Raw genomic sequence first — 22,567 nt, 5'->3', positions numbered from 1 at the left:
TGCGGGTTCTAGAGCGCAGGCTCAGTAGTTGTGGCACATGGGCTTAGTTGCTCCGCGGCATGTGGGATCTTCCCAGACCAGGGCTCGAACCTGTGTCCCTTGCATTGGCAGGCGGATTCTTAACCACTGTGCCACCAGGGAAGCCCAGGATGGGTGTAATTAAATGAACTTTAGCAGAGACTGATTTTTCCTACCAAATCTTCACCACCCCTGGCATTTTTAACCCAAGTATCTTGAAAATTTATTTTTTCCTTCCCTTTGCTGGTTTCTGTCATTGGGCTCAGTGCATGCATAGAATGTTTCTGAGTACAGATAGTCTGAAAAGGGCAAAATAAAAATAGCCAGTGGGTCGATAATAGAATGGGAAAGTCTCTAAGTACCATGGGGGAGGGCACTGGTCCTAAAGCTGGCTGGAAAGAGATGAGGGCAGAAGCATCCCTGAGAGCTGGGCTTGCTCCGAGGTGATGTAGGTGGCTCGTGCTGGTCAGTGGACATGGGAGGGAACAGCTGGTCAAAAGTTCTGCTTTCTACTTTTCTTTCTTTCTTTTTGCCTGTGTTGGGTCTTCGTTGCCGTGCACGGGCTTTCGCTAGTTGTGGCAAGCAGGGGCTACTCTTCGTTGCAGTGCACGGGCTTCTCATTGTCGTGGCTTCTCTTGTAGAGCACGGGCTCTAGGCGTGCAGGCTTCAGTAGTTGTGGCATGTGGGCTCAGTGGCTGTGGTGCACAGGCTTAGTTGCTCCGCGGCATGTGGGGTCTTCCCGGGCCAGGGCATGAACCTGTGTCCCTTGCATTGGCAGGCAGATTCTTAACCACTGCGCCACCAGGAAAGCCCTCTGCTTTTATTCTGTGTCGGCCAGTGCCCATCTGAGGCTCCTGTTTTCTGGAAAACTGGCAGGCTGGACACTCACTATGGAATATGAAGTGAGGCACCTGCAAGGGGCCGCTTCAGGCTGGCCTAGCACACAGCACCCTCTACCCCTGCTAACAGGGCTTAGTTGCATCAGGCCTCTGCCACCACGCCTCCTCCTAAAACACTATATCATTGTTCCTCTCTGTTTAGTCTCCTTCCGGCTGGTATTGATTGTTGCTTTTATTGGCAAACAGTATACCGTAATAAAATTAAACACAAGTGTTTGTGCAGGGAGAGAGTGAAATGGATTCTGTGTCTCCAGGGCTGGGAAAAAACTTGCTCCAAGACCCAGTGGTCAACCTGGTACCTGATCCTCCTGTCAGCACACCTCTGCAATTATAAGGATGTTTGTCTGTCTCTCTCCTTCTCCCTAACTGGATGGCAGCTGCGGTTGGTCTTTCCCCCCACATCCTGAGTGCTTGGTGCTCAATTCATAGTTGCCGACTGACATCGAGGTAGGGCCGCCCAGGAAGCAGTCATTTCAGGGCTGGGCCTGGCGCTGAGCGTCTCAGCTTGTTTCCACATGCAGCTGCCCCAGGGTCAGTCACCACAATTTGGGGTTAGGGGTTTGGTCCCAGCAGGGCAGATAATAACAGCAACAACAATAACAACAACAGCTGCATAGTCAAAGAACATTCACAGAGTTGTTCTGTCCTTTTCAATGCCTAGGCCAGCTGTTCCCACAAGCTTAGTGAAATGGTGCTGTGTTATCATTCTTACCCCATTTTACAGATGAAGAAAATGGGGCTGAGAGACATTCCAACTTGCCTTACCCAAAGTCACACAGGCCTGCTCTTAAGATAACAGTCTGGGTGGGCTCTGATTTGTGCCTAGACTCAATTTCTTCATCTGTAATATGGAAATAATAACACTACCTCTTAGGGTTGTTGGGAAGATTAAAAAAATATTATGTACGCGTTTGTTTATTGCCGGTTTTCTATCCTAGACTGCAAACTCCAGGGGGCAGGAACTTTGACTCATTCACTGCTGTACTGTTTGAGCCTGGAACAAGTGACCGTAGTAGGTGCTCAATATTTGTGTCCTAAATGGAAACGACAGGAGATAAGCCCAGGTCAGACCCTGGCCCTTCTATCCGCGGGTACATCCTACAGCTCCAGTTCCCCAGATTTTCCCTCCACAGGCCCCCGAAGGAGACCCCGGGCCTGGGCCTGGGGAACCCACTTCTGGTCTTGGGACAAGGTGGGCAAAACCCCCGGGAGTGCCAGAACAATGCCGGTGAACTTGAAGACCTCCCTCAGGTCTATGCCCTCAGGTTCTCCTTTTCTTTTTTCATAGCAGAAAATCAATTTTCTCGCTCGAGCACAACGCGGTGCAGCTTCCGAGAGGTTCTTGCAGAGAAGGGCCACCGCCCCGAGCTGCAGATTTCTGTGGAAGGGGAAGGAGCCCAGCAACCGAGCCCAGGCTGGGCTGCGGAAGAGGAACTACGTGGTCGAGAGAGCAGGTCGGGGAGGAGGAAAGAGGGACCAGCCGAGAGAGCGGAAAGGCGTGCGAGGAGAAGGGCGGGGCGTGCGCTCGCCCGAGGCTCCCGCGCTCCCTCGCCGCGCCACCTTAAATGCCGGACCTCCTTAAGGGAGGGCGCTGGAGCCGCGCGCGCAGGGGGCGGGGCCTCCCATGCAAATGAGGGGCGGGGCGGGGCGTGGGCGGGCGGGTCGCTGACCTGACGTCAGGCCGGTGGCCCGGGCAGTTGGCTCGGCGGCGGCGGAGCGGCAGGAGCGACGGCGTGAGAGGGGCTGCGCGGAGGGGCGCGGGGAGCGGCGGCGGCCGAGCCGGAGCAACATGGCGCCGGTGGGCGGGGGCGGGCGCCCGGGCGGCGGGCCGGCCCGAGGGCGCCTCCTCCTGGTGGCGCCGGTGCTGCTGGTGCTGCTGTGGGCGCGGGGGGCCCGCGGCCAGGGCGACCCCCAGCGGAGCGCGATCCTGGGCATGAGGCTGGCGAGCTGCAACAAATCGTGTGGGATAAACTCGGATGGCATCATCTTCGTGTCCGAGGGTAGCACGGTGAACCTGAGGCTGTACGGCCAGAGGCTGGGCTCCTTCTCCAGCAACCTGATCTCCTTCACCGAGGTGGACAACGCCGAGACCATCCACAACTCCACCAGCTGCCCCGAGCTCACCAAGGACCTGGTCGTCCAGAAGCTGGTCAACGTGAGCCGCGGGGACACGTCCGGGATGCTGGTGGTGCTCACTAAGTTCCTCCGGAGGAGCGAGAACATGAAGCTGTATGCGCTGTGCACCCGGGCCGGCGTGGACGGACCCTGGCAGAAGTGGACGGACAAGGACTCGCTGCTCTTCATGGTGGAGGAGGCTGGGAGGTTCCTGCCCCTCTGGCTGCACATCCTCCTCATTTTGGTGCTGATGGTGCTGTCGGGCATATTTTCTGGCCTCAATCTGGGGCTTATGGCCCTGGACCCCATGGAGCTGCGCATCGTGCAGAACTGTGGCACTCAGAAGGAGAGGCGCTATGCTCGCAAGATCGAGCCCATCCGACGCAAGGGCAACTACTTGCTCTGCTCCCTGCTCCTGGGAAACGTGCTGGTCAACACCTCCCTCACCATCCTTGTAGATAACCTCATCGGCTCTGGGCTGGTGGCCGTGGTCTTCTCCACCATTGGCATTGTCATCTTTGGGGAGATTGTGCCTCAGGCCCTGTGCTCCCGACATGGGCTGGCTGTGGGCGCCAACACCATCATTCTCACCAAATTCTTTATGCTACTCACCTTCCCCCTCAGCTTCCCCATCAGCAAGCTCCTGGACTTTTTCCTGGGTCAGGAGATCCGCACCGTTTACAATCGGGAGAAGCTGATGGAGATGTTGAAGGTGACGGAGCCCTATAATGACCTCGTGAAAGAGGAGCTGAACATGATCCAGGGTGCCCTGGAACTCCGGACCAAAACTGTGGAGGATATCATGACCCAGCTCCACGACTGCTTCATGATCCGGAGCGATGCCATCCTGGACTTCAACACCATGTCGGAGATCATGGAAAGCGGCTACACGCGCATCCCCGTGTATGAAGATGAGCAGTCCAACATCGTAGATATTCTCTACGTCAAAGACTTGGCCTTCGTGGACCCCGATGACTGCACCCCCCTCAAGACCATCACCCGCTTCTACAACCACCCGGTGCACTTCGTCTTCCACGATACCAAGCTGGATGCCATGCTGGAGGAGTTCAAGAAGGGTAAGGCCTGATGCAGCTCCCGCTTCACTCTTTGTGGTGTCGTGCGTATCCTTGCCTGGTTTGTGTCTGCTGATCTTAGCGTTCCATTCGCGTGACTCTGTGTCCCTTTGCTCAGCACCTCCTGTGCCTCTGAGGTGAACGGTACTCAGGGCAGCAGAAACAGTTCTTAAGCATCTGCTGTCTGCCAGGAGCTGTGCTTTGTGCTTCAGGTGAATCAAAGCAGAGCAAGACACACTCACCCACATGGGAGCCAGACAGAGGGAAGCTAATGCCTCAGAAGAGGCCAACACCAGGGCATGGAGATGAGGGCAAGGAACCGGCGCCAGCACGTCGCACTGGGGTCGGGTGGGGAAGGGGTCGGGTGGGGAAGGGGCCGGGGAACTGGGAAAACCTTCACAGGGGAGGGAACATTTGAGGAGAGCCTTGAAAGGTGGGGAGACTTGGTACTTGAGGCAGAGGGAACACCTCGAGCAGAGAAGCTGAGTTGGGGAGCAAAGGATGTGCTTGTGGCCCAGCAGGTGGTCCTGTTCCTATGGGTACAGGCTCTGCTGATCACTGGTCAGTGGGGGAGAGACTGAGTCATCTGGGGCCTCAGGAAGAGCCTGAAAGTCAGGGCAGTCAGCCTGCTGGAAGCTTGGAGCTATGGAAGGTTTTGGAGCAGGGGAACGGTGTCACTGGAGCTCCTGGCCCACAGAAGCCGAATTGGGAGGGCTCTAGTTGGCTCCCCGCTCAGAATAATGCCAAGTAACGCTTTCAACTATTCAGCAGAAGCAAGCCGATTAAGTTTCGGTTATTGTTCTGTCTTTCCCAGGCGCCAAACATAAGCTTCCCTCCTGTGGTGTGCTGGGAATCTTCAGCGGGCCTTGCATTGCCTTGTGTTTTTTTCTCACACGGGTTCTTGGCCAATTTTCAGGTAGTTAGAGAGACACTCGGCGGGTTTACTCACCAGCCTCAGAGCTCAGGGCGCACATCCCTTTCCTTACTTCCAACAAAACTTTTCTCCTACCTCTGCCAGTCCGAAGCCTTCAGAGTGACAGTAAACAAACCAATTATGGAGTAAAACCCTCCTAGGCCAAAGGGAGAGAGGAGGCAGAAAGGGAAGCTCTCTATAAAGGAATGGGGGAAGAGGGAGAGGGACCTTATCCTAAACCTGGGGACTTTGCTTTGTTTCCCGTAGGTGGAACTCCCTCTGGCTGAGGCCTTCTAGCTTCTAGCTGGGAGCAAGAGCCCAGACCCTTTTCAGTCATTTCTGGAACCGAGAGTGGAGGAGAGCTTGAACTGGCTTGGGTCAGTGGGTGATGGAGTGGGTTTGGGAGGAGCTGGCCTGGCAAGGATGCTGGGGTCAAGGTCAGGGCCAGGTACCTTCCCTTTTTCAGTTTGACAGACTGAATCTCAGCGTCAGAGCTGAGGAGGACTTGAGTGGGAGACAGCCCAGTAAGGTTCGTCTCACTGCAGAGGGACCGGTGGTGACGGCACAGCCTGGGGGAGCTTCAGAGTCTGAACGGAAGAGCACTGAGGATTTGTGCCCCACCCCACCCTGCAGCCTCTAGGCCCAGAGGACCTCTCCCATGTTGCTTGGTCAGGAGCCGGGTTAGGACTCACCAGGGCAGCTTCCTCCTCACCACCTCGATGGTCTTTGGGACTGTTGCTGGTGACACACCCGACCAGCGCGTTTGCATCATTCAGCCCGCATCTGGATCCAACCTGTATGGATTGGCTTGGTCAGGCTTCTTCCCACCCTGATCAGCAGGGTGGGAGCGTCCTGGGTCTTGGCAGGGCCACCTTTGGACTCATCTTAAAAAAAAAAAAAAAAAAAAGTACCATTTCCTGAAGCTGAGGAAACAGAGCTAGCATCTCTCAGGCCAGAGCGCTGCTGAGTGGGGCTCTGCAGATGCACATTTTAGTCCACTGGACTCTCCTCCTTAACAGGCTTGCAGCTTGAGACTGAGGCCTGGAGGGGGTGCTGGTAATTCCATGGAAACACAGGCACAGTCTGCCCTGTGCAGTGAGAGGCCCTGGAGATGCGAGTGTGATGGCTGGTCACCCCGAGTGAACGTACCCGGGGTGTTACACCATCACTTCCTTGTTCCCAGTCTTACCTCGTTGCCATGCTTGGCTCCCCGCAGTGTGACCTCTGCCAGATCTTTCCATCTGGCATCTACCTTTTCAGTCTAAGGCCCTCCAGGACGCGGCAAACGCTTAGTGTACATCTGCAACTTAAAGGATTTTCTTTACAAATCTGGTGTTTGGAAGGCTTCTTTTTTAGCTAAGAAAAACCAACAAGCCAGGTTAACACAGCCAGCATCGTCAGCAGCACCAAAATCGGGGCCAGGGTGCCTGGCTAGTCTAGCCAAGTGTCTGTTCTGTGCTTCAGGGGACCCTTTGGCACCTCCAAGTTGGGTGAGGGTCCTGAATTCTGCCAGAGTCTTTCCACTGCGGGTGTAATCCTCTTTTAAGGTCATTTTATCTCCACCTTACCCACCAGCATTATAAGCTCCTTGAGGGTTGGGATCATGCCTTATTAGTGTTTTCTCCACTCAGTTGCTAGGGAAGAAATTAACAGTAAATGTTTGTTAAACAATGAATGAGCTACAAGTGAATGGCTCTCTCTGGCAAGCCCTGCTGGCCTTGCTGGCCTTGAGGACACTCCCACCCTAGAGCCTTTGCCCTGGCTGTTCCCTCAGGCTGCAATGTTCTTCCCAGACTTTGCATGGCTTACTCTCCCCTCCCTCAGGTCTGCTTCAACTTCACGTTCTCAGTGAGGCCTTCCTGTCACCCTAGTTAAAACTGTAACCCCCTTCCCACCCTGACCTTCCTGATCTACCCAGACCTACCCTGTGCTCATTTTTCTTTTTCTCATATCACTTTCTAACAACTGTACAATTTACGAGTTTACTTTGTTTTTTATTGTCTGTCTCCTCCCACTAGAATGTAAGTTCCAAAGGGCAGGGCTCTAAGTTCTGTTCACCAATATATCCCTGGCACGTAACATGGTTCTTGGCACATAGTAAGACCTCAATAAAAAGTCACTGAATGAACGAATGACCTGTCAGGTTTGAGAGAGAATTATCCACATTCCAGAAGTCTTAGAATTTTGACTGAGCTGATAAGGGATAAAGAAAAATGGGTGTGTTGTGCTGTTATCCAGGGACTTGACATTTCCAGCTGCCCCAAGAAAGCCAGGAGGTGCTCCTGCAGTGACACATGTATCAGAGGTTCAGGTCAGGGACTGAGAAGCAGAGTGTGGAGTCTTGGTTCTCCTTCCCTGTGCCTCAGTTTCTCGGTGAATAAGCGGTCTTTGACCATCAGGAGCTGACATGGCTTCACTCATTAGTGAGAGTCATGAATGTGCTCCTACACACTTAGAGACAGGCTCAGAGAGTCATTGCAGGCCTGGGGGCGCTGAGCTTCGCCTAGGGACCAAAGCAACGAGGTGACAGCTTCCCAGCCGCTTCTGCCTTCCAACTCAAGGCAGCTGTCACCGTTTACTGAACCCCGTGCTATGTGCCAGACAGGATGCCTGGTGCTGCAGGCCCTCAGGAGTAAGACTCGCTAGTTGGTGAGAGCTGTGAGGCCACTGAGAGGCTCCTGCAATTTGACCCTTGGTCCTTCCACTTAAACCTCGCCTAGAATGTTCGCAGTACTGGGCGTTTTGGTTGAGTTTGGCTACAGCTCAAAATCTTAAAACGAAGCTTCCCTGGGCTGCTCCTGGCCCTGCTGTGTTTTTCCTTCACCACAGTTGCTCCCCCAGACTCTGGAAGCACAGTAATGAATGAACTCTCCACTTGAGAGTTCGGAAGCTCCGCCCCTCATTGAAACCCACCCTCCAGCTTCCGCTGTGCCCTTCCCTCCCCCTCCCTCCGGGGCATTCCTGCCCCTCCCAGGCATTCAGCTCTTCTTTAGTCTTTGGTCACTGACCCCTGGGGTAACCTTGCACCTATTACTGCTCCTCATAGACAGTTAGTGAGTTATACTTTGGAGGGAAAAAGCTAGAGATAATTTCATCGAAAACTCCTCCCATATTTCCAGCTATGTCACATCACATTTTCCCCACCTGCTTAATATTATTCCTGAAACAACTTTATACAGGCTGGAAAGAACACTGCATAATTTTTGCATTTGCTTTGGGTTCCTACCGTCTGGCGCACCTTAAGTATCTTATTTCCCTCCACCTGCTTGTTCTTTTCATTTGTTCAACAAACATCTAACTTTTGGAAGCCTGTGTGTCAGATGGTGTGCTAGCTACTGGGAGTCAGAGGACTAACACAGCCCTGTTCACAGCAGCCGCTGTCTGCCAGGGAGACAGGTAGGCACGGTGGGACCCGGGAAGGCCTAGACCTCCAGACGCTTCTGCAGTCAGAATGACAGGGCCCAGTGATTACTACGGAGATGTTGGAGTCGGGGTGGGAAGTAGTTGTGAACATCTGAGGTTTTTGCCTGGGATTCAAGTTGATGATGTTGTCATTTGACGGGAGTGGGCAGAGGAGGGAGCAGAGCCAGTTTGGTGAGGGTGGAGGGAGGGGTGGTGCTAAATAATAACGGGTGTGACCCGTTATCAGACTTCTGTGCCCAGCATTGTGTGCACCGGAGCGTCTGGCGCTTCAACGAATGTCCGACCGCCTAGGTCTTCTGTTCAAACGCAGATGAGAACTCAGTGGGTTTGGGGTGCGGCCCAAGGGTCTGCCTTTCTGACAAGCTCTCAGATGATGCCCGTGCTGCTGGCCCTGGGCCACCCCAAGCAGCACGAGGGTGCAGTCCATCCAGGCAGGTATGCAGGGGAAGTGCCACGTGGGGCTCGGGAGTGAGGCGGGGACCCGGCTGAAAGGTTTGGGAGCCAACTGAGAGCAGGTTTGGGAGCCAACTGAGAGCAGGCAGAGCGTGTGAGGCGTGGAGAAGCCCCGCCGGCCGAAGCGGCTCCCTGGCGAGATGAGAAAGAGCCACGCAGGCCTGGTTTGGGGAGCCTCCTGGGGAGGTCGCATAGGGCGAGTGCTGAGCCCAGCTGTGGGATGGGACAGTGGTCCCGAGGTTCTGGGAGAGGGCGGCCTCCAGAGTGGAGAGCGAAGGCAGCTCTACACCTGATCTCGGACAGCTCCACCTGGAAACACTCTTGAACTGAGCTGGTGATCTGATCTCAGGAAGCTTCCCCGGGGGCAAGTGTATCTGAGTGAGTGACAGGAGCTGCCTGTCGGGGCAGAGATGCCAGCGGGGCAACTGACAAAGCACTGGCCAGCTTGCTGCTCACTTTCTCTTCAGTGCGGTGCATGTGCAGCGCGTGGGCCGGCTTCCGTAGGGGAGCCAGAGCTGAGAGCACCTCACCCATCTTCTATTTACAGATCTCTTCCTCAAGCTCTTATTTGTGTACTGGAAGGCTCTGCCTTACGGCCAGGCCCTAATAAGAGCTTCTTAGATCTTTACTTGTCAAAAGTCTTGTATTTCTAATCCAAAAGACCAGCTCTAGAGTTTTCCTGGACTCCTCTGGTCTGGGCAGGAGGTATTGGACAGATGTTTAATATTGAAAACAGTGCACAGAAACACAAAACCACACTTCTCCTGTGTCCTGCAGGAGAAGTGGATAAGGGGCAGGGGACCCTCCGGAAGCCGGAGCCTTGCTTGTCTTGTCAGTAGAAAGCTGACATTTCAGCTCTATCTTCGAGGGGGAATAGACACAGCACTTTTCACGTCTGTGTCTCTTGTTCTGGGAGCACTTGGACGAGACCACAGGGTGAGAAATGAGCTTCTCAGTCCTTGGTGCCAACTATGGGGGAAACTGCTTCTGCATACTGTGACCGCCTCTCAGCCCTTTCCAGAGGGGCTGGGAGGTGCCACTGCTGTGTGCCCGTGCCCCGAGGTAGTGCTGTCATGCTGATGAGCCAGGTAACTGAACAGCTAGGACATCCTTGAGGGAAGGGAATGGTGCCTCGCATGACGTTTTCCTGCCCGGCTGTCTCCTCGAGGGCAGGGGCCGCAAGCCTGTTTATCAGACACTCTCTAAGAGGGGAGTGTGCCTAGAGGGGGAGGGTGGACCGGACCCTTCTGTCGCTGACTTGGTGATTGATTTTAGCGGAGCCCCCTGGTTCCTTCAGCCCAGCCTGCGGGGAGGGACAGCTTGCCTTGCCTGTCCTAGGGCTGGCTCTCTCTTTCTGCCTTCCTTTGGCCTTAGGGAGTTTTGAGCTTCTCAGCAGAACTTGCCAGGAGGATGTGAGGGTTATGGAATTTCCTAGAGGTGCCCAAGGTGGCCCTCAGCTAAGAGGACGGGGAGCAGCTTCCTGGTGCTGTTGCTGCCGTCTGATCCAGTGCCCTCCCCTTGTTCTCCGAGCCCCTCCATCTGCCATTGGGCACAGCTGCCCTATGACAGGCTGCTCTCCTGTCCTGAACCTCGGGTTACCCCTCTCATCACACCTGAGCGTCCCAGGACATCCAGCTGTAAAAGGCTTTGTGGCTACAGAAAGGACACCTGGCTCATTTCGTAGACTGGATTCTAGACTACTTACTCTATTCCTGTCCCATTCATTATGGAATTTCTTTTCCTTAATGTTAATTAAAAAGACCTACATATCATTATCAGAGCCTTTGAAAACAGGCAAAAATCAAAACCAAACAATCCAGAAACCAGTGACTTAGAAGCACTTTTAATATTTTAATTTACTTTGATAACTTTTTAGAAATTTTTTTTAAAATTTATTTATTTATTTTATTTTTGGCTGCATTGGGTCTTCGTTGCTGCATGCAGGCCCTCTCCAGTTGCGGCGAGCGGGGGCTGCTCTTCGTTGCAGTGCGTGGGTTTCTCATTGCGGGGGCTTTTCTTTGTTGTGGAGCACGGGCTCTAGGCGTGTGGGCTTCAGTAGTTGTGGCTCACGGGCTCTAGAGCGCAGGCTCAGTAGTTGTGGCGCACGGGCCCAGTTGCTCCGCGGCATGTGGGATCCTCCCAGACCAGGGATCGAACCCGTGTCTCCTGCATTGGCAGGCGGATTCTTAACCACTGCGCCACCAGGGAAGTCCACTTTTTAGAAATTTAATCTTTTTTTTTTTAAAGTTTAAAAAATCTTGTTACAAGACAACAGGCTCAAAATCATTTTCATTTTTACAGCCATGCTCTCTCTCATTAGCTGCCCTTACGTGTTTTCACGTTGAAGTCACTGTCTATGTATAATTTTGTGCTCTGCTTTTCGGAACACAGTTTAGATCGGTTCTTCAGATTTCTCCTCTGATAAGAAGTGAAATCCCTTTTTACCCCTGGGATTCTTAGGAGGAGCGTCTAGGAGGATTTCCACAGACTGAGGGCTGGGCTGCGTTCTGTGGCTGACAAGGTGAGCCCAGAGGGCTGGGATGTGCGGCCGCCAGCCTGTTTCGTTGGGGGTTAAACCTAGGATTGCTGGAGCATTCCCCAGAGGTTACAGCCAGAGTCTCTTCCCTGCTGCAGGGCCTATTTACCGTGACCTGGGCAGGGTTCTCGAAAGACTGGTTTCGCCGGGCTCTCTGGAACGCCTGGTCTCTGGCCAGCTGGCAGCCAGGAGCCTTGGTTGGAAGGAAGCCTTCCACCCCCACCCCCTGCCCCGCCCCAGGCAGGCTCACTCCCACACCTACATCCACACCCACACACACCCACGTCCACACACACACACACACACACACACACGACCCCACACCTGCATCCACACCCACACACACCCACATCCACACTCTCACACACACGACCCCACACCCACGTCCACACACACACACACACAACCCCACACCTACATCCACACACACACACATCCATGTCCACACACTCACACACACGACCCCACACCTACATCCACACTCACACACACCTACGTCCACACACGCACACACATACATGCACACATACGCACCCACCTACCCACTCACACACAGGCAGTCTCACTCCCACACCTGCATCCATACACACAAACACCCACATCCACACACGCACACACACGACCCCACACCTACATCCACACCCACACACACGACCCCACACCTACATCCACACCCACACACCTACATCCACACCCACACACACCCACGTCCACACACGCACACACATACATGCACACATACGTACCCACCTACCCACTCACACACAGGCAGGCTCACTCCCACACACACTCAGGCATCGTTTTACACTCTTACCCACACCCACCGGCAGACAGACACACACATTTATCCACTCCAGGCAGGCGCTCCCTCTCCCTCCCTCCCTCTCTCTCTTTCTCTCTCACACACACACACACACACACACACACACACACGCACATATGCACCATCACCTAGAGTCCTGCTTTAAATGTACGTCCGTCTCTCATCAAACTTTCTCAAGAGTAAGTTTAAAAAGGGAGCAAACGCTTGTGCAGTGGAGTTTATTTTGTAAAAGGCTTAAAATAGTGACTGACTTTTGGGCTCAGAGAAATTTCTCTTTGGTGGCTGGTGATTTGGTCATCCACAAGAATGACAGCACCCAACCCGGAGGTTGTGGGGAGGACAGAATGAGGTAGGGCACGTACAGGGCTCAGCTCAGCGCCTGGCACCATGTTGTCGTGCAATAAATGTCAGCTGTTTTAAAAATTACTGTTACTACTATCCAAAAGGTACCCCCGTTGGTGTTGACACCCACTTGGGCCACGGTGGTTCTTACATACTGGCTTGGGTGGCAGCTGCCCCACTGTCTGGGCGTGGTGTCTTTCTTGGAATTATGAATACATTGAGGTCAAAAGAGCCTGGTATATAATTGCACGCTAATTCAGATGGCATCTTATCTGGACCCTAGCGTGTATGTTAAGGGTAACAGAAGCCAGAACTTAAGAAAAAAAATGTCCAGAAGAGTAACTTAAAACTGAGGAGATGCTCCTCATTCAGTTATTTGTTTCCCGCAAATTGGGAAAAGTTCAGGCAGCCGTCCTGATGGCCAGCGCCTTTGTGGTCTCACTGCAGAAGCACAGTCTGGGGGTCGCTGCTCTGGGGAGATGTCTGGGAAAGGAGCGTGGCCACATTTACCAGCTGCGCCCCTGTGTGGGTTCTTTCATCTCAGGATCCACCAGTCACCTGTCCTCCCTGGTGCCCCAGTTAGGGAGGTAAGAGGCTGTGATAGAAAAGCAGCAGGAACAAGAGGGGGATCCAAGGGACTGAGGCTCCCCAAGAGGCCCAGTCTCCCCAGAAATGCCCCAGACCCAAGCTCTGGAAGAGGGTAGAGCAGGGATCGTTAAAGAAGGAAGAAGTGCCTTCATGAATGGTTAGCCTTTGTTGAATACTGAATTAATCCTCCAAGCGCTGTAGACAGGGAACTGAGGCTCAGAGAGGCTGAGAATCTTTCTTTCTTAGCCACATGACAGCTAAGTGGCCACCCCAGACTGCTCCCCTCCACGGGCCAAGCCCTTGACTGCTGTTCTGTGTCACTTCTCAGGGGGGGTTGTAGGTATTGAGAAAGAGACCAGAAGATTGGGCTATTCCAGTAACCCCAGGCTAGAAAATTTACTGTCAGTTCTACATTTTAAAAAATTGAGATATAATTGACAGATTACATTATATCAGTTTCAGGTATAAAACAAAATGATTTGCTGTATGTATATGTTGTGAAGCGGTCATTGCGGTAAGTCTAGTTAACATCCGTCACCACACATAGTTACAAAAATTTTTTTCTTGTGATGAGAACCTTTAAGGTCTACTCTCTTAGCAACTTTCAAATAGACAGTACATATTATTTATTAACTATTAACTATAGTGCTCATGCTGTACATTACATCCCCAGGACTTATTTATCTCCCGCCCCCCCCACCCCCCATTTTAAGGACTTATAACTGGAAATTTGTACCTTTTGACCACCTTCACCTGTTTTGCCCAACCTCTCACTTTCGGCAACCACCTAGATTTATTTTATTTTTTATTTTTTTAAATTTATTTATTTTATTTATTTATTTTTGGCTGCATTGGGTCTTCGTTGCTGTGCGTGGGCTTTCTCTAGTTGCGGCGAGCGGGGGCTACTCTTCGTTGTGGTGCGCGGGCTTCTCATTGCGGTGGCTTCTCGTGTTGCAGAGCACGGGCTCTAGGAGTGTGGATTTCAGTAGTTGTGGCACGCAGGCTCAGTAGTTGTGGCTCGCGGGCTCTAGAGCGCCGGCTCAGTAGTTGTGGCACACGGGCTTAGTTGCTCCGCGGCATGTGGGACCTTCCAGGACCAGGGCTTGAACCTGTGTCCACTGCATTGGCAGGCGGATTCTTAACCACTGCGCCACCAGGGAAGCTCCTAGATTTGTTTTAAAGTAAACTTTCTGTTGAAGCAAAGTGCTTAAATCATAAGTATTCAGCTTGCTAGTTTTTCGCAAAGGAACACCCTCGTGTAAATACCTCTGAGCTCAAGAAATAGAACATTATCAATATCCTAGAAGACCCCCGCACACCCTCCCAGTTACTGCCCCCCGCCCCCCAAATCATCATGGGTCAATTTTTTCTGTTTCTGAACTTTTATAAGTGAATCGTATAGTATATACTCTTATGTCTGGGTCCTTCTGCCCAACATTAAGGTTATGAACTTCATGCATGTTGCTTGTAGCTGTAGTTCATTCTCTTTTCGTTGCTGTATAGTATTCCATGATAGAAACACACCACCATGGTACTGTTGGTGGACGTTTGGATTGTTTCCACTTTGAGAGTCTTACAAATAATGCCACTAAGAACACTCTTGGCATGTCTTCTGGTGACTATATGTAGCCAGTTCTGTTGGGAATATGCCTGGGAGTAGAAATGCTAGGGCATCGTATAGGCATAGAGGAGACAGTTTTCCAAAGTGCTTGTATCTGTTTCCACTCCTATGCTCACAACTCTGGTATTGTTGACTCTTATTTATTTTATTTTAGTTAACCCGTCAGGCAGGTGTGTGCTGGTATCTCATTGTGATTTTAATATAGATTTCCCTCGTGACTAAGGATGCTGAGCACATTCTCATATGCTTATCATCCATTGTGGTGGTTAGTGCTTTTGATTCCCTGTTTGAGATTCTTTGCCTATATGAAAGTCAGGAAGCTAGAATCCTGTGTTATCTTCTGGAAGCTGTATTGTTTACCTTAGAGATCTATAATCCTTCGGGAATTTACTTTTGTTTTTGATGTGTTACAGGTCAAGATTCTTTTTTTAAAAAATCCATATGGATGTCCAACTACTTCAGTAGAACTCATTGAAAGGACTGTCCTTTCCTCACTGAACCGTGGTATATATGTAGGTCTGGGCCCTCTTCCATTGGTCTCTTTAGTTTTCCTTGTTCCAATACTGCATTGACATAATTGCAGTACTTTTACAGTAAGCTTTGGTACCTGATAATGTCCGATACTTTGTTCTTTGTTCTTCAAGATTGTCTTGACTATTCTTAACCTTTTTTGCCTGGGAATTTTATGGAATTGCATTGACTATAGATAACTTGAAGACTTGACCTCTGTATAGTAATGAATCTTCCAATCTACAAACATGTTACCCCTCCATTAGTTCATGCTCTCTTAATTTCTTTCAATAATATAGTCATTTTCTGTGTAGAAGTCTTACACTTCTTTTCTTGATTTATTGCTAGGTATTTGGTGATTTTAAGCAGTGTCTTTAAAATTTTATTTTTCATTTGTTTGTTGCAGATTGTTCCAACCAGGGTGTATTGCAGTTTAGTTCTGGTGCCAACCACCTGGCGTTAGCATCAGTCCCCATGGGTGTAAGGGCTCAGTCCTCCAGAGACGGCTCTCACCCCAGATGCCAGCCTCAAGTAGTGACCCCCCCACTTGTGTACATCTGACCAACTGGCTATACACTCAGGGGTTTTCATGACTCCCCCTCAGGTTTGATAATTTGCTAGAACGGCTCACAGAACTCAGGAAAGTGCTACACTTACGATTAGTTTTATTTTAAAGAATGTACCTAGGATGGGGTCTGTCTGAGGGACAGGGAGCTTCCATGCCCTCTCCCTCTGGAGCCAGAGTGTGTCACCCTCCTGGTACATCGGTGTGTTCACCAACCTGGACGCCCCACTGAGCTTTGGGATCCAGAGTTTTTATCATCAGGACTTCCTTAGCATGCTTGATTAAGTCATTGGCCTTCCCTGGAGGTAGGGCCTTTTGTGCCCTCTTTAGTTTAACTGGTGACCATCTCCAGTCTCTCTCTAGGGTCCCACCTAGAGTCATCAAAATTATCATTATTATTTTTTGGCTGCTCCCCGAAACTTGTGGGATCTTAGTTCTCCGACCAGGGAGCGAATCCGGGCCCTCAGCAGTGAGGGCACGGAGTCCTAACCACTGGACCACCAGGGAATTCCCTGGAGCCATCTTATTAACATCACAAAGACACTCCTGTCACTCAGGAAATCCAAGCGTTTTTGAAGCTCCGTGCCAGGAACTAGGGTCAGAGACCAGTTATATGCTTTATTATACTTCACAAGTAAAGAGAAATGTAGTTAATTTTTGTAGAGTGACTCTGAATTCATTGACCTTGCCAAATTGACTATTTAATTCAAATAGTTTATTTTAGATTCGTTTGGCTTTTTTACACGTATAATTATGTTGCCTATGAATAATGGCAATTTTATTTATTTACTGCTAAACTTTATATATTTTATATCTTGTTCTTGCCTTATTTCACTGCCTAGGACATATAGGATCATGTTGACCTGGTGACAGTGGGCATTCTTATTTAAATATCTGCTGAGATGATTGAGTGATTAATCTCCCTTTTTCTGAATTATACTGATTGATTTTTGAACGTTAATCCTTAAACATTTGTTGTATAACTGGAATAAACCTGACTTAGTCGTGATGTATTCTTTTTACACGTCATTGGATTTGATTTGCCAATATCTTTGTTTAGAATTTCGGCATCTACGTTCATAAGAGAGATTGGCCTGTAAGTATTTGTTCTGCCATTAAAGAAGCAATTGAGGAAGATATTATTACAAGGTGTCCCCGTTAGGTTTTTGTTTGTTTGTTTGTTGTGGCAGGAAAAGTAATTGCTTAATAATTGAGTCTTTTTCCTTCTTTTAACTAATATTTCAGTTTAGGCGAGCAAATTTGAACATAGCAAGTAATTATCTCACCCTCTCCCTCCCCGTTTCCTGCTTCTCCTTCAGACAACCAGTATAAACCTCTTAAATCACGGGAAATGTTGCTGCAGTTTTTCTCCTTCTTTAGGGTTTTTTTTTTTTTTTTCTCCTTCAGATTTTGATATCAAGGTCTAGAATGATTTTATTAGTTTACGAATTATTTGGAAACGTGTATGATTACCAGGAACCAACTGGGCTTCACCAATGGAAACAAAACAAAAAACCTTTTTTTTTGTGACTGGGGATAGGATTACTAGGTTAGTTCAGGAGAACACTAGTCCCAGAATTAATGTTATCTTGATGTTAACATTTAAGAGAATTTCCTATTATCTCTTCATGAATAACATGCAACATATGGGCTCATTAACAGTGGTCCAGTTTTTAGGTTGATTTGCCAGTAGATTATTAGCTGGTTGCACAAACAGATCCAAAAGAGCAGGTGCCTCTAAAGGCAGTAAGTGTGCTGAGTCTGTGAGCGGTCCTGCGGGGAGTGGTGAGGAAGGGGCTTCTCCTCGGGGGCAGGGGGCTGGGGCGGGAGGCCAGATGGCCAGGAGCTGGGAATCCACGGGGAAAGGCCAGGGGGGCTCCTGAGACCAGAGGACTGGTGGAAAGAGAGAGAAGCAGTTTGCTGGAAGAGTCCAAAGTCAAAAGGAGGCTGGTGGTGCCTTCCTCCCCTCACAGGCATGTCAGCCGGGCCAGCATCGTCTCTCCACTTTCTTTCTTTCCACTGTGTAATGTAGCTCTAGTTCTCTGTGTTCCTCCCCACCCTCTGCACCATCCCTGGCTGTGTCCTCCAGGAGAGGTTTCCACATCACTGAGGACCAAGACACCAGCACTTGGTCTGAACTCACTCCTGAGATAACTTAAGAAACTTAAAAAAAAAACAACCCTCTCCTTTGACCCAGGTATTCCCCTTCTAGAAATCTATCTTAAGGACATAGAGATAGATCCAAATATATTTATTATGAGGATTTTCATGTTGGCAAAAAAAGGGGAAGGACACAGTTTAAGAGCCCAATGGGGCTTGAGATTATGTACACATGTGTGCAATGAAATATTATCAGGCCATTCAATTTTTACAAATATTTCTATGACATGGGCAAATACAAAGAATGCAAAGTATTTAAAAAACGGAGTACAAAACTATTTACATTATGATCCAATTTGTGGAGAAAATATATATTATAATATTTTATCTATATATGTTAATTTTAAAAGACCAAAGCAAACAAGCAGTTACCAGTACTTATCTTTGGAAGGTAGGATTAAAAGTGATCTTAATTTCCTTCTTTCTACTTTTGTTACCACAATCAGAAAAAAAACCATGTAAAAATTAGTTAGATGTAAAAAAAAATTACAAGAAAACTGGGGAAGTTAGAGCGCTGACTGTTGATGGTCTTAAGGAATTATATGTTTGTGTGATGTGTGTGATGATACTATTGTGGTTTTGTTTTTTTAAAGGGTCCTTAACTTTTAGAGATACTCACCAAAGTGCTTGGGTAAAAGTTACAGATGTTTACAGATAAGATCTGGGATTTCCTTCATAATAAACTAGTGGAGCGGGTGGGGCGAAAGAGGAAACAGGACTGGCCAGAAGAGTTGTTAATTGTTTAAGGTAGGTGAAGGGTGTAATGATATTATTTCCTCTACTTTTGTATATGCTTTTATTTTCCATCATAAAAGGTTAAAAATTAGAGACTACTAGTTAACTGAAAAATCAAAGCCATGAAGACCTGTCCTGAGAATTAGAGAACAGTCTTAGGGTTCCCCGACATCCATTTATCAACAGCTTGACCCCTGGGGCGCTTGGGTTAAAAGAAGGCTATTTGGAGAAGTCCCATTTCTGAATCCCAGCTTGCTCACCTCCTCACAGTGCTATTCTGGGCAGGACCTTTCTGAGCTGGGGTTTCCTCCTGTGAAGAGCGGGGTTGGTCGTAGGAGATGCTCTGATGGGGGGAGGGGAGGGGCGGGACAGCACCCTGCCCTCCTCCCCCAGAAGTGCTCGCCCTGCCTGCTCAGTGCCTGGGGGGAAGTAGACCCTGAGGGGGGACACCCAAGCGTCTACGGTGCAAAGGGACAGCGAAGGTGTGGCCACCTTTCCAAGGCTGTTCTAAACAGAGCTCTTTAAACTTTTTTGATTGTGGACCCTAGTAGGAAAAAAATTTTTTTTAATTTGTATCTCCATTCATTCAAAAATTATATACATGTACTGTTTTTCTAATACATATATTATGAAACAAAGAAAAACAATTTTAAAGAAGTAAAAATGGAATAACTGTTATTTTTAAATGTCTTGCTAATAGTTATCACTTCCTATTATCTCTAGCACATACTTTATATACTTTCTCAAGGCACAAAATGCCCTTGTGCTGGGATTCATCATTACTGACAGTGGCTGGACGTCTGTGTTTCACATAGTTTTCTTTGTTTTGAATCATTTTGGCCAATCACTCAGCGCTGACTCCATCCTTACTGATTTTCCCCCGATGCTGGTTGAGGCGGCGGGTGGTGAGAGGGGCAGCTCTGGCCTTTGTTGGCATCTGTGCTCTTCATTCTGGGATTTCCTTGCCCGGGTCTTGTTAAGCAGCTGTCCATTTTGCGAGCTTTGCTTTGGTCCCGCGTACTCCACATCGTGTGTAAATCCCTGTGTGCACTTGCTCCCAGTCTGCTGGAGTATGAGCGAGTGTGTGTGTGCAGGACATCCGGAGCCCCGTGGTCACCTGCGGTGACTGGTGACCGGCTGGCTTGCAGGCCTGGTCCAGGCCCACCCGTGGTCAGTCTGTGTAGAAACAAAAGCTAAAGTTGCTTATTTATCTTGGATTAAAAATAAACAGAAACCGTGTAAGGGATGAGTACCCCCTTGGGAGACCCTGTTCTGAAAGGTCCCGGATGGGCCGTGCTGCGTTGTTGTCTTGCTCGGGGTGGCTCGGCTGGTCGATCTCCTGGTCAGTCTCTAGAACCCCTTTTACCTGCAGACCCCTGTCTATTTTGTCAAGTGGGCCCCAGTGTCTCCATTTCCATTTCTTTCCATGCAGCTGTCCTCCTATCACTGTCTTTTTTTTTTTTTTTCCTGCTTTACTCTGTTTTACCTTTTGTCTTGCCTTACATTTTCATTTCTTTCCTTTTAAAAACATAACCCGTTGGGGCTTCCCTGGTGGCGCAGTGGTTAAGAATCCGCCTGCCAACGCAGGGGACACGGGTTCGAGCCCTGGTCCGGGAAGATCCCACATGCCGCGGAGCAACTAAGCCCGTGCGCCACAACTACTGAGCCTGTGCTCTAGGGCCCGCGAGCCACAACTACTGAGCCCGTGAGCCACAACTACTGAGCCCGCGCACCTAGAGCCTGTGCTCCGCAACGGGAGAGGCCACCGCAATGAGAGGCCCACGCACCGCAGCGAGGAGTAGCCCCCGCTCGCCGCAACTGGAGAGGGCCGGCGCACGGCAGCAAGGACCCAATGCAGCCAAAAATAAATAAAAATAAAATAAATAAATTTATCAAAACCAAACAAAAACATAGCCCACTATAATGCGGTATTTTCACTGGTGATATTCATTGGCTAGCTTGCCTGTCGGGCACCTGCTGTATATTGAGCCTCATCTGGACAAGGAGGCGTGAGTCAAGAACCGCCCAATATAATTTCTGTGGGTGAGAGTGTAAACCGGGACCCAAGCTGGGGAGGGCAATTGGGAGTTTTCTTTCAAATTTGCCCTTTGACCTGTGACTCCACAACTATAAATGTATCTCACGTGGGTCGAAAATAGTGGACGTACAGGGATTATCTTTACAGCATTATTTGCAGTAGAAAAAAACCTGGCAACAATAATGTGTCCATCAGCAGAAGGGAGAGGGTCAGATCCAGATCCATCCTGGTGCCCACAATCAGAGCTCTCGGGCCGCGGAGTGGGGAGCAGCTCTGCGCTCCAGTGACCTCTCTGAGGGCAACACGCGAGGTGCAGAAAAGTGTACCTTGTATTTTTAATTAAAATAAAAATAAAAGTAATATATTTACTGTAGAAACTTTTAGAAAAGTGGAAAATGATTAAGAAATAAAAGTCAAAGTCACCCTCATCCTACCACCCCAAATGTTTTTGTTGCGTTTTCTTCTAGTGAGTCAGCAATGAACTGTATTGCTTCTCTCCCTCAAAATGAGACATCCTTCTTCTCTTTTCTGATTATAAGTGTAAAAATTAAAAAGTAATACATGTTGACTTTAAAATGCATCAAGCAAAAGCAAAAGAAACCAGTATCGCTCTTACTGTCCTGTTTTGTAACTTTCTGCTTTACACAAACAGTGAACCACCGTCTTTTAAAATAAATCTATATCTACATCAGCCTTTTTAGTGCCTGCAATACTGTGTCATAAACCACACTGGGTGGACCCTCCTGGGCACACCTTGTACGTGGCCTGGGCACTTCCTTTGTGTTATGGTCTTTTCTAGAAGTGAAAGAAACGGAGTCCAAGGTCATACATTTTACATCTTGACGCATACTGCCAGGTCATGACGGAAAAATGTCATTGTTCTCTCCAGTACTGCACTCTTTTAGTCACCAAAGTCTTATATTTTAATTTATATTAAAATTAAGGACCTCCTCAGTGTTTTTTTTTTAATTAAAAAAATTAAAAAATTTTTTCTCACTGTTCTTTTGAATTGCTCATTGATTAAACAACTTCCACCCGGCCCTCCCCAGTCCGGCCGGCCCCCCTCTGCTCTGGATGCTCTGCAGTATTCTTTCTGCATGTAACTCTCCCACCCCCTTGGAGCTGAGTTGGGAGGGCTGTGCTGTGCCCCTCTGGTTCCTCTGTCACCCTGGCCTCTGGCTTCTTTCTGGGATGGGCCACGGCTCCTCCTGCTGGCTGAGGTCAGCGCGATTAATCATCAGCCTAATCCTGCCCTGGCCGGGTGGAGGGAGGCGGAGGAGGGGGATTCCCAGGAAATCAGGGTGCCTGTTGTCTGCAAGTGCAGACCCATGGCCCAAGGCTATGTCTTGGGCCATGGGTCTGCACTTGGCAGCTGGCTGCCTGGCCAGCTCCTCTCCCCATGGGGGGGGGCCTGAGAGCTCAGGGCCAGTCTTGGAACCTGGGATGGCAGGAGGTGGGACCTGCCGGGAGGCCAGCGAGGGAGGCCAGCGAGAGATGCCGAGGACACCGTCTTGGGTGGCGGTAATCCCACGTCTGATCTGGGGCCCCTGGATCTTCCCCATGAGAAAAGGCAACTGGAGCTGGCGAGTAGGGCCTCTCCGAGCCCTTGTGGACTTTGAAACCCAGCACCTAGTAATGTTTTTTTCTTATGATCTTTGAGAGACTATAAAGGTTTTTTACCGGGGGTGGGGGGGGTGGGGTGGGGTGGGCGGAGGAGGCCACAGCTGTTTGCTAAAATGGGCCTTGTGGGCGGTG

At 49.8% G+C, this 22,567-nt stretch overlaps 1 protein-coding gene across 3 annotated transcripts in view; it reads left to right on the top strand.

Annotated features, from left to right (window-relative positions):
* The first annotated feature begins 2,614 nt into the window (after positions 1–2,614).
* Positions 2,615–22,567, top strand: part of CNNM4 (cyclin and CBS domain divalent metal cation transport mediator 4) — a 38,845-nt gene continuing 18,892 nt past the window's right edge. For all 3 annotated transcript variants that reach the window (XM_082427322.1, XM_082427321.1, XM_082427320.1), the window contains exon 1: positions 2,615–4,108. In XM_082427322.1, the coding sequence (XP_082283448.1) occupies positions 2,707–4,108 (1,402 nt within the window). In that variant the 5' untranslated portion in view covers positions 2,615–2,706. The remainder of the gene's footprint in view (positions 4,109–22,567) is intronic.

This window comes from Balaenoptera physalus (assembly GCF_965194825.1).
Source record: "Balaenoptera physalus genome assembly, chromosome: 15".
NCBI classification, from domain to species: Eukaryota; Metazoa; Chordata; class Mammalia; order Artiodactyla; family Balaenopteridae; genus Balaenoptera; species Balaenoptera physalus.
This window is presented reverse-complemented; position numbering and strand designations above follow the sequence as displayed.